At 41.0% G+C, this 12,232-nt stretch overlaps 1 protein-coding gene across 2 annotated transcripts in view; it reads right to left on the bottom strand.

Moving 5' to 3' along the window:
* dgat1b (diacylglycerol O-acyltransferase 1b) overlaps positions 1-12,232 on the bottom strand; it is a 59,079-nt gene that overhangs the window by 12,892 nt on the left and 33,955 nt on the right. The window contains exons 7-10 of one of the 2 annotated variants that reach the window (XM_084336066.1): positions 8,202-8,330; positions 3,276-3,344; positions 2,050-2,153; positions 1,091-1,129 (exon numbers count right to left, since the gene is read on the bottom strand). In XM_084336066.1, coding sequence (XP_084192192.1) covers positions 1,091-1,129; positions 2,050-2,153; positions 3,276-3,344; positions 8,202-8,330 — 341 coding nt within the window. The remainder of the gene's footprint in view (positions 1-1,090; positions 1,130-2,049; positions 2,154-3,275; positions 3,345-8,201; positions 8,331-12,232) is intronic. The other variant, XM_084336067.1, reaches the window with a different exon arrangement.

Here is a 12,232-nt window from a genome sequence, read left to right as displayed (position 1 = left end):
TGGGGGCGCAGTTTTTTACGCAATGCATGCATTGACACCTTAACACCTCATTACGGGGGGTGCCAGAAACGTGTCCAACGCCCACGGGCCACACTTTGAGAACGCCTGCTTTAGAGGGAGTTGTGGTTTTTCCGGGCACACGAGTTGGCTGTAGCTCTCCCGGCTATAATGCAGTCCAGTCCAACATGAGTTAGAATGGACATATCTTTTGTGTGTTTTTGGCAACGCTAAAATTCTTGGTGTGTTTGAGTGGTTTTGACCCGTTGGATTTAATCCCATCAACTGGGTCTGCCAGAAAATCACAACTCGCTGTGTAGTATGTGGTTGAATTGACGACATTTTGGTCAGAATGGATTGGTGTGATGCCAGAGAGAGAGAGAGAATAATAGGAAGCTTGAAAATAACCGGATAACTCTGAATACATATACTTGCATGTACTTGAATACATTATGTCAAATACTTTACACAACACCAACATGAACACATACTGTCAAACATTTTACACAACACTGGGAATAAATACTTTCGCCACGATAACCTCATTCACGTGCCCCGCCCCTGCTCCCTGTACTGGTGTATCGCCCCCTAATGTGAGGAGTTCCTCAACTTCTTCATCAGTAAGGTGGGGTCCTACTAATCACCCCAAAGTACCAGAAAATACCCTAAAGTACCCCAAAATACCCCAAAGTACCCTAAAATACCCCAAAGTACCCTAAAATACCCCAAGGTACCCCAAAATACCTCAAAGTACCCTAAAATACCCCAAAGTACCCTAAAATACCCCAAAGTACCCCAAAATACCTCAAAGTTCCCCAAAGTATACCTCAATGTACCACAAAAAAAATTCTGTAAATGTTTATTCTACGTTCTTATGGAATGAATGATTACCAATTTTTTTTTATAAAATAAAAAAATTAAATAAAAAAAATTAAAATATTTTGTGTAAATGTTCATAACGCGATAAATTGCTGTGTAATTAATTCATCTAATTAACGCGATAAACTGACAGCCCTACCAAAAATCTGATCTGAGCGATACGGAGGAGAGGAGGAGAGAGAAAAGAGGAGAGGATAACATGTTACCGTTGTACCTGCTGTGTCAGACCGACTAGCAGCTGGATGAGGAACAGCTAGGAGAGAGAGACATGTGGTTCCATTAGACAGACTTTATGAATGAACAGGTATTATGCAAGACAGTCAGCTGGTTCTCTATATGGCAGACGGACATTATGAATGAACAGGTAACAGGGTAGGGAAGACAAGGTAGTCCTACAGGTAGTTTTTGACAAGTGAACACGGTGGTGTAGAATAGATGGGAGCATGCTGCATCAATGGAGCTCATAACATAATTTCAAACATGTTTCCCCCGGATAATAAAGACCATATTAGTGCCCATCTCAATATCCATGATTTCCAGAATTCATATTCATATTCGGGCTCATCCCTATTCTCTGAATGACTGACAGACGGCTGGTTCTCTATATCAGGGGTTCCCAAACTTTTCAGGCCAGGACCCAGAAAATAAGGCGTCAGAGAGCCGCGGCCCAATGCACATTGTCTGGCTTTTCTTTTTTCTTTTCTTTTGCCAGGCGACCGATTTTTTAAGCCAAATATCACTTCAATCCTATTAAGTTAGTTCAAGTTAGTTATTCATTTATATGTGCTATTTATGAGAGGGCTAACTTGTTGCAAAATAATAATGATAATAATAATAGCCTCATTAAAATACTATTGTTGCTTCGGTTGTTTTCAGCGTTTTATGTGCATAATCTGTTATTTAGTTGGAAATGTTCGTTGAAATAAGTAGATTTTTCGTTTTTGTTTATTTATTAAGTTAATATAAAACCATATAGTCACATTTTAGAATACAATAGAATAGAATTTTAGAATACAACTAGAAACACTGTCCTGGCCTGCTTCTAAGTTCAGTGGCCTGACAAAAAAAAAAAAAAAAAAAAAAAAATTAAATCATCTCGCGGCCCACCTTTGGGTCGCGACCCCGACTTTGGGAACCACTGCTCTATATGACTGACACCGTTGGTTCTCTCACCATCTCAAACAGCCTCCTGAGCAGGAAACTCTTCCTGATCCTGGGAGAGCGAGGGAAGTTCAGCTGATAACACAGAGTAGGAGCCAGTACAAAGTAGTACATATCTAGAGAGAGAGAGAGAGAGAGGGAGCACAAATAATATATCTACAGAAAGAGAGAGAGCACAAAGTAGTACATATTGTGGCAGACCGGCTGGGATGGTACTAGAAGGGCGTTACATTTGTAACCCACATGAAATGATAGGGCTACTAAACCTGTATGTGTTTAAGAGGTGTAGTTGCATGTTTGCCCCAGAAGAGGGCGCACACGCACTACTGAAGTAGTATCTCTTTGCTAGGAGTGCGCTCTGATTGATTGAAAATTGTATTAACAGATTGCAGAATGGGTACAATACAGTAGAGCTCAATACACACAATTGTTAAGGGGATGCAGAGCAGAGAAAGACTTTCGTCTTGTTTACATCAGGGTCCCCCATTTTCAATTCATCATAAAGACCACCTCGTCCTGAAAAGCTGCGGTGAAACTGACTGAACAACTCCCCGTATGAAACATTACAAAAAGAGTCGTAAAACCTTATTTAGATTTAGATTAAATAATAATGGGGCCAGAACCGAACCTTGTGGACTTTTCAGTACCTCCGAGGTAGCACCCTCTAACTGAACAGCCTGGGTTCTGTCTGTGAGATAGTTTGCAATCCACCCAACCGCATGTTCAGAAAAACCAATAGCTGTAAGACGTCCAATTAAAGTATCGTGGTCAACAGTATCAAAGGCCTTAGAGAAGTCTATTAAAAGAGAAAGACAGCACTGCTTGTTATCTAAGGATTCAGTTATATCATTTATGACCTTCATAGCAGCAGCAGTAGTAGTACTATGGTTTTTACGAAACCATGACTGAAATTTAGACAGAATAAGAGTTTTTAGTCAGGTGTTATTTTACTTGTTCACTGACTAGGAATTCAAGTACCTTAGCCAAAAAGTTTAGAAATAGGTCTATAATTATTTAAGATAGTTGGGTCACCTCCTTTCAAGAGGAGAATAGGCAGAAGGCAGATTTCCAGTCCTTGGGAATTATATTTGTTGACAAGGTAAGATTAACCCTAACAGTATCCTAACAGTGGATGACGGAAGCAAATAAGTTCAATAAAAAATCACCTGTTAAAATTTACATTGATATAATTTCAGTATTTACTTTTTGAATTTAATTAAAATGGTGATTGCTGTTACCTTTGATTGTGAGGTTGCCAGGGTAGCAGACCTTACTCTCCACTCTGCTGTTGCTATGTGCTGATGGACCTGGAGAACAAGATCAAGTTATAAATATACTGACTCTTCAGACCATAAGCAGACTTATTGTCACTCCTCAGACTCTATACTGAGTCACTTTTCAGACTATATATACTGACTTATTATAACTCTTCAGACTATGTACAGTATACTAACCTATTGTCACTCTTCAGACTATATAGTGACTTATTGTCACTCTTCAGACTATATACTGAGTCACTTTTCAGACTTTTCAGCGGTGGCCTAAAGGTTAGAGAAGCGGGTTTGTGACCGGAAGGTCGCCGGGACCGGCAGGAAAAATCTGCCGCTGAAGTGCCCTTGAGCAAGGCACTTAACCCCCAACTGCTACAGTGGAGTTGCTCAGTGGCCAACGGTGTCAGACTGTGGTTGTACTGGGCAGCTCCCAGGTGTGAATGGAAGTGTGTGAATGTGAAGCAGGGCGTTCCTGAAAAAGAGCATCTGTGATCAGCGAACCTACCCTGGGTAAATAAAGGTTAAACAAACAAAATATATACCGATTTATTGTCACTCTTCAGATTATATACTGACTTCCTGTCACTAGCATTAGCATAAATTCACATGTGAACATTGCCACACACTTGTGTCAACATGTCTGCAGATTTCTGGCAATGTTTGCCATACATGGAATGTTTTGGTAGGGGGTAGTATATGAAAACACTAACATGTAATTGACAATAATTCATCTGAAAAAACATCTGGTGGAAAAGTTCTACAGTCACATGGTTTCACAAGTCCACTATAGAGGTTGTTCTACTGTCTAACTAGATAGTGTGTAACAACCTTTTTATCAGACATACAGTACTTATCTATGTCTGAGAGGTTGTTTTAGTGTCTGGTGTGTGTTTTAATTATTTCCCTCACCATTGTGATGTATGTATCATCTGTGTCAAATTGTCTTATCTTGATTGTTCTTTTTAGCTTATTTATTTATTATTTTATAAAACGCCTGTTAATAATGCATTATATAGCGTGCATATACACACATGTGTGTTTCCCGGTATCAATGGGTTAAATATTTTTTTAATCTATTTAAACCTCTTTAACACTTTCTCTGCCACGCTTATATCCATCAATGTTTGATCTCTGCCACCACTTTAAGTCTATGGAGATGTTCACCTTCTTTGCAGGGCTATAACTTTTTAAATTGTATTGCTAAATTGACATTACTATGGCCCATTCAACATCGATTATCTATCGTTCAGGATGTAGGAACGTTTGACTTTTTCATTCACACATTCATACGAAAATACCGTCTAGAGCAGCGGTTCCCAAACTTTTTTGGCCGTGCACCCCCTGTCACCTCCCGACCTAGCTGACGCACCCCCCAATGGGTTTCTGTTAGAATTTTTTTTGCTGGTCTCCGTGCACAGATGAAGCACACCTGTGTCAGACACGCCCGAGACATTATCATTTATTATTATTATTAAAACGTACGTTTTTTACTAAAACGTTTCTTGAATTTCATGATTTACAGTGAAAATCCCCATTTGAAATAATGTATATTAGTTATATTTATTAGGCATAAAAAAAAATATTGTTTGGTTCCTGTTGGTTGTCAGTTAAGGCAATGAGTAGGTAGGGAATTTATTTTATTTTTTATTTTATCTCTTCCCACGGCGACTATGGATAGGGAATTTCTTTATTTAATAAAAATGTTCACAACAACATGGATGCATGTACTCTGCCAGCATGTTTAATATCCATAATACTAAAGGTTTGACTAAGATTTGTATGACATTTTATTGTAAAAAAAAAGAAAAGATTTTTATTTTTATTTTTTTACCACCATTAGCCTTTTAATGTCACGCACCACCTAGAGGGCGCTCGCGCACCACAAGGGGTGCGCGCACCACAGTTTGGGAACCACTGGTCTAGAGTATAAATATGTTTTTATCGTTTTCTGCAGTAATTCCTAGAACGTGAGATATAGGCACAAATGCATATATTAGATTATCAAATGCCGTTTGATACCGATCGACGCTATATTAAAAATTTCAACTGTACATGGTCCTAAACGTTATGACTGATCATGCGCGGGTGACAACGCGCTGAAAATTTCGTCAGCGTCCTCTTACCGTTGGCCGGTGAGACTGGAGCAAAAAGATCCCACTGCATCAGACCAGGCTCCGTGAGGGAATTATGAATAACATGGCGAAAAAATGAAATATGATCTCAATAACGTTGTACGCCGTGGAATGGCAGAATTAGCATGAACTTGAATCACGTTGTACGACGTTTTTGGCGCAGGATGTGTTAACAGGCAGGCAGAAATGTGGCAATTTTTGTACTTGAACTTGAGGACTGCATACTTTTTTTGCAAAGCTTAGCTTTATACTTATAGCACATACATGAGCCTGGTCTCTTTTGAAAGATAACATTCTGAAGTTACTAATGCAAAAACAGATTTGAGTGCTAATGAAATAGAGTAACAGAGTAACTTGAATTTGTGTACTCAAGTTCAAGTTCAAGTTCAAGTTTCTTTATTAGTTGACATGCAAAGATACAGAATACCTTCACATGGAATGCTTTTTTCTGTTATGCTCCTATGAGGATCATAGGACGCTTGGATCATACACATACAGCTCATTACAGTAATATTCCACAATTATTACATTTTAGATAGTAATAATGGTACAGAGCCTTGAGACAAACATATGCATATTCACCACCGCAAACAGACTGGCAGCCGTCATAGGCAGCGCCATTTACGGAAGGAGGGGGGAGTGGGTTGGGGTTGTTACAGGGCTGTAGGGGGGGGGGGGGGGGGGGGGGAGGTGGGGGGGAGTGCACAAGCCAAGTCCTGGGTGGGGGAGGTCTCCCTCACACGAGGCAGCCGACAGTGCAGCGCCAATGCAGAGGAAGGGGGGGGGGGGGGGGGGGGGGTGGGACTAGGGATTCGGGGTGTGGGAAGCCGCTCGCCACTCTTATCTCCCAGAGGGCCTTCGACTCCAGAGCTCTCGGTTCGACCTTGGTCCAGGAATTTGTTTTGGCTGACTGACTGGCACAATTTATCCCAGCCACGTTCCTTTAAATTTGATTTGAATAGAGTGGAATATAACTATTGATTTGAGTGGAGTGAGTTTTAACACATTTTTCTTTAGTGGTTGCCAGATTCCAGATTCCATTATTCCAGCATAGAGGTATGATCTGGAAACCACAGCGGTTCTATAGCCTGAAGTATTATTTAGGTAAATTTTTTATAAAAATCCGTTCAGAAATTAGTGTTGAGTGGGAGAGAGAGGTTTTAGTAAACCGTGCGCCCAAAGAAAAAGTTCCAAAATCCATTTCTGCCGGTGCGTGGTAAGAGGTTAATGAATTAATTCATCGATTTTTTGGGACCCATTTTCCCTGTTACCCTTCGAGAGGCCCTTCTGTCCTCTCGCCAGACCGTCGTTGTAAATAAGAATTTGTTCTTAATTGACCTATTGATTTATCAGACATAAGAGGTTGCTTGTGTCTAAACAAGATAGATCTACTGTATGTCACACAACCGTTTATCACACAAGGTACTTCGTATAGAGAACTCCTCAGTGCTACAGTACTTTTATCTGTGTACAGGTCTACTGCCCCATCATCCCACATGAGAAAGCCCACAGAATCCTTATAATACTTCAATACAGTTTAATCCCTATAATAAACCCTGTCACAAACGACATGGTCTGTCTGTGTCCCGCAGGCCTCTTAGGAGCTGCAGTAAATGGAGTCTACCACAAGGTGTCTGTGTGTAAAAAAACACTGTGTGTGTGTGTGTGTGTGTGCATACGTGCATGTGTGTGCCTGCATGCTATTCTTGTATACTTATGTTGGCAGTAGGGATGCTCGATATTGGCTTTTTTACCGATACAGTTATACCGATATTGTCCAACTCTTAATTTCCGATACCGATATCAACCGATACCGATATATGCAGGGTCCCCCCCCCAAAAAACGGAATAATTTCAGGTAATTAACATTGCATATCTCTTGTTGTGGAATGAACACAACATTATGCATACCTTTGACAATAAATTAAATCAGAATGTGTTCTTACTTGCTTGCCTGGGTAAATAAAGGTTATAGAAATGTAAAAATAATTATTTATTTTTTTAAACAGATATTTTCCGATATCACATTTTAATGGCAATATCGGCCGATAATATCGGTAGGCCGATAATATCGGACATCCCTAGTTGGCAGGGAAGCTACAGTAGGTGGTTAAAGAAGTCTGACTGTAACCAGAAGGTCACATGTAACAAAGATCCCTGTAACAGCCAACATGTCCATCCCTGTCAAAGTGTCCTGAGCCTCTCCATGCACCGGGGGGCGCCACAGCTGTTTGTAGAAATGTCTCAGAGGGAGATGGCGAAATGTCTACATGTATGTGTGTCTCAGAAGGAGATATCAATGTCTATTTGTATGTATCTCAGAGGGAGATATCAATGTCTACATGTATATGTGTCTCAGAGGGAGATATCAATGTCTACATGTATGCATGTCTCAGAGGGAGATATCAATGTCTACATGTATGCATGTCTCAGAGGGAGATATCAATGTCTACATGTATGTGTCTCAGAGGGAGATATCAATGTCTACATGTATGTGTCTCAGAGGGAGATATTAATGTCTACATGTATGCATGTCTCAGAGGGAGATATTAATGTCTACATGTCTGCGTGTTTCAGAGGGAAATGCCAAAAATATATTCCTTATTAAAAATCATGGATAATTGGACTAACTTCCAATTACTGTAACTTCCAATTCTCTGATTCTAAATTGTGTGTATGTGTATGTGTATGTGTGTGTGTGTGTGTGTATGTGTGTGTGTGTGTGTATGTGTGTGTGTGTGTGTGTGTGTGTGTGACTCACAGGACAGAGCGCGGACCAGTTTCTTGGCTTTGATGTCACTCAGCTCTCTGCACCAGCAGTTTACATCCTTATAGGAGTACAGCTTCATGAACAGAACGGTATACACACCTAGAGAGAACGCTCCACCAACTGATGGAGAGACAGAGAGGAAGGGAGTGAGAAGGGGGGACAGAGAGAGAAAGAGAGGGACGAAGAGAGAAAGAGAGGTATCATTTTGATAATAAGAAAACAGTAAAGCAGCCGAGTCCAGTCAAATGTATAGTCTCCATTCAGTTTGAGTTCAGTGTAAATATGCCAAGGACACCATGCAATATCATAATTATGCTGTCTACCAGTGTGTGTGTGTGTTGATTAATTTCACATCAAAGCACATCCTTATTGACACTGAACACAAACACACACACGGCAGTAAGTGGGCTGCCTACCACGATCGTATCAATAGTCACCATATGTTAGATATAAACAAAGACATAATACTGACGTACATTTCGACATATACATAGAATAATATTGCTGTATAATTCGTTTATACTTCAGAAGGATGATATTTAGACATGGTCCCCAATATGAATAAATGGAGGTAAATAAATGGTGGTGTTGACAGCGGATGATACACTTTGATGAAGGTAAGACTGTTGAATTTTGACATGTTCTAATGGTGCATATATAATAGTGCTTTATTTATTCACACACCAATGGCGTATGTGCAACCTGCTCATCAGGAGCAATTGTAAGTTTAGTGTCTTGCTCATGGACACTTCGACATGCTGCCCGGGAATCGAACCTGGAACCTACCGATCACCAGACAACTGCTCTACTTCCAGAGCCATCGTAGCCTAAGTATGTATTATTTTTTATAAATAGATGTATGTATTTTACATAACTATCAATATAAATAGTTATTACATGGCGTTTTAACATTCGCCGAAATGCTTGATTGTGATTGGTCAATAGCCCCCCTCCCCGACAGCGGTGAACAATTTTTCGATAACTGACCGCTGCCATGGGCAACGCGCAATAATCACCGGTGATTATTGCTTTTCGCAGCTGAAGCAATCAAGCCCACTGACACACACTGCATCAGTGCAATCAGACACACCTGCCGGCTGCCGGCGATAATAATAATCACTTTATTTGGGCTGACAGAGCCACAGAACAACTGCGTCTGCATTTGATCTCGTCTTGTCGATGGTGTAAAATGAATTAGGTATATTGTTAGTAAGTTAGCCATGTAATAAGCGGGATAATGTATAGCCTATACTCGGTCATTGTCGCAAAATAATTGACCTTCACTACGTTTAAAACACCTCGGCGAGGCGCCTCTGTGTTCTAAACTCTGTGTCGGTCAATTATTTTGCGACAATGACCTCGTAGCTATACATTATCCCTTACATAATGTATGTCTTTTTACATTACTGTCAGTATACATATACTGTATGCATTTTTACAAAAACGTCAGTATAAATATATACTGTATGTACCGTACTTTTCGCACTATAAGCCGCACCTGACTATAAGCCGCAGCAGCTAAATTGAATGATGTGTACATATATAAGCCGCACTGGACTATAAGCCGCAGGTGTTTTAATGTTTAATTACCATATGTAAGGGTTCGTGCACAGAGGGGATTGTCACAATACTGTCGGACAAATAACAAGAATTAACTCATTTACAAGTTGTATTAAGTTTAGCAAATAAGGGAACAGATAAATAACATTTCAATGCAGTAAAAAAAGCAATATTTTCGGGTTTGGTCCACATATAAGCTGCACCGTTATATAAGCCGCAGGGTCGAAAAATGGGGGAAAAAGCCGCGGCTTATAGTCCGAAAAGTACGGTATTTATCTTGTATGTATTTTTACATTACTGTCAGTATAAATATATCCTGTATGTATTTTTACATTACCGTCAGCATAAAAAGCAGGTCTGGTGAAAAGGTTGTTTGTGTATCAAATCATCTGCCAGTTTATTACTCATTATCTGGATGCCTCCTGCCAACAACACAGATAGGACTGCCAACTGTGTTACTGCTGTGCTCCCAACACACACACACACACATTTACACACAAGCATATATGCACACACGCATGCACACACATACACACACAATCGCTCCGTCTCTCCCCACACGCACGATACATACACATACAGTATCCTGTATATGCACACAAATGCAACACACACACACAGACACTTTCTCTCTCTCTTCCTCTGATCACACAAACACAAACAACCACACCCACACACACACACACACACACACACACACACACACACACACACACACACACACACACACACAGACACTTTATCGGGCCCCTTCCTGTGTTAAGAGCAGAACAGACAGACAGATGGACTGACTCCTCCACTCCTTCTTCACCTCCCATAGAGAGAACAGATGAGAGTGGAGAAGAGAGGAGTGGAGAAGAGAGGAGTGGAGAAGAGAGGAGTGGAGAAGTAGGGGGATGAGGAGAGGAGAGGAGATGTGAGGATAGGAGACGGGAGGAGAGGAGAAGTGATGGGATGAGGAGAGGAGGGGAGAAGTGAGGGGAGGAGAAGAGAGGAGTGGAGAAGTAAGGGGATGAGGAGAGGAGAGGAGAAGTGAGGATAGGAGGAGAGGAGACGGGAGGAGAGGAGAAGTGATGGGATGAGGAGAGGAGGGGAGAAGTGAGGGGAGGAGAGGAGAAGTGATGGGAGGAGGAGAGGAGGGGAGAAGTGAGGGGAGGAGGAGAGGAGGGGAGAAGTGAGGATAGGAGGAGAGGAGACGGGAGGAGAGGAGAAGTGATGGGATGAGGAGAGGAGGGGAGAAGTGAGGGGAGGAGAGGAGAAGTGATGGGAGGAGGAGAGGAGGGGAGAAGTGAGGGGAGGAGAGTAGAAGTGATGAGGGGAGAAGAGAGGAGAGGATAAATGATGAGGAGAAGTGAAAAGAGGAGAGGGGAAGTGAGGAGGGGAGAAGTAAAAAGAGGAGAGGAGAAGTGAGGAGGGGAGAAGAGAGGAGAGGAGAAGTGATGAGAGGAGAAGTGAAAAGAGGAGAGGGGAAGTGAGGAGAGGAGAAGTGAGGGGAGAAGTGAAAAGAGGAGAGGAGAAGTGAGGAGATATATGTACAGGTAAATGTGAGAGGAGGAAACAGGAAGGATCCGGATGCGTCCATGGCATGGCGAGTGTGCATTTCGTCTTTGATGAATAACTCAAACAGATTAGGATAGCAATCGCTAAATGTTAGCCGTGTTTCAGTGAGTGAGCTCCGTTTTAGGTCAGGGTTAGGTGTGATGTTAGGATTAAGATAAAGTCCAGGTTTATAAACAATCATGTAAAAAAAATATATATGTGGAGAACTTAATCATATTAGGATATAAACCATTACGTTTTATTAACAGGCCTCAAAAATCTCACATTTACTGACCTGAGGGAGAATGTACATATAGCCCTGTACACTGTAATCTATAATCCCAGAATATTTATATAATTTTATTTTTTTAAATGTCACCTTGTCCGAGATATTACATATCTTTTATTATAGTTATTATACCTACAATACTGAGTGCAGTAAGACCTGGTGTATTGAGTGTGTGTCTGCCATGTTGGCTGTCAAGTCAGGCTGATTAAGACGGGGAGGACGTGACCCTCTTTGCGCCGCCCCTGTGCCTCAAATAGATTCGCTATCAGCTCTATCTTTAATCTTTCAAAATGTTCAGTTGCTATCGCTATCAGCTCTATCTTTAATCTTTCAAAATGTTCAGTTGCTATCGCTATCAGCTCTATCTTTAATCTTTCAAAATGTTCAGTTGCTATCGCTATCAGCTCTATCTTTAATCTTTCAAAATGTTCAGTTGCTATCGCTATCAGCTCTATCTTTAATCTTTCAAAATGTTCAGTTGCTATCGCTATCAGCTCTATCTTTAATCTTTCAAAATGTTCAGTTGCTATCGCTATCAGCTCTATCTTTAATCTTTCAAAATGTTCAGTTGCTATTGCATGCACTCATCTGTGTTTCACCACACACATGAGTGCATGCTTACCAACTGTCCGTC

The sequence above is a fragment of the Notolepis coatsorum genome (assembly GCF_963971535.1).
Source record: "Notolepis coatsorum genome assembly, chromosome: 19".
In the NCBI taxonomy this organism is placed as follows: domain Eukaryota; kingdom Metazoa; phylum Chordata; class Actinopteri; order Aulopiformes; family Paralepididae; genus Notolepis; species Notolepis coatsorum.
Note: the sequence above shows the minus strand (reverse complement) of the source record. Positions and strands in the feature narration are given on the sequence as shown.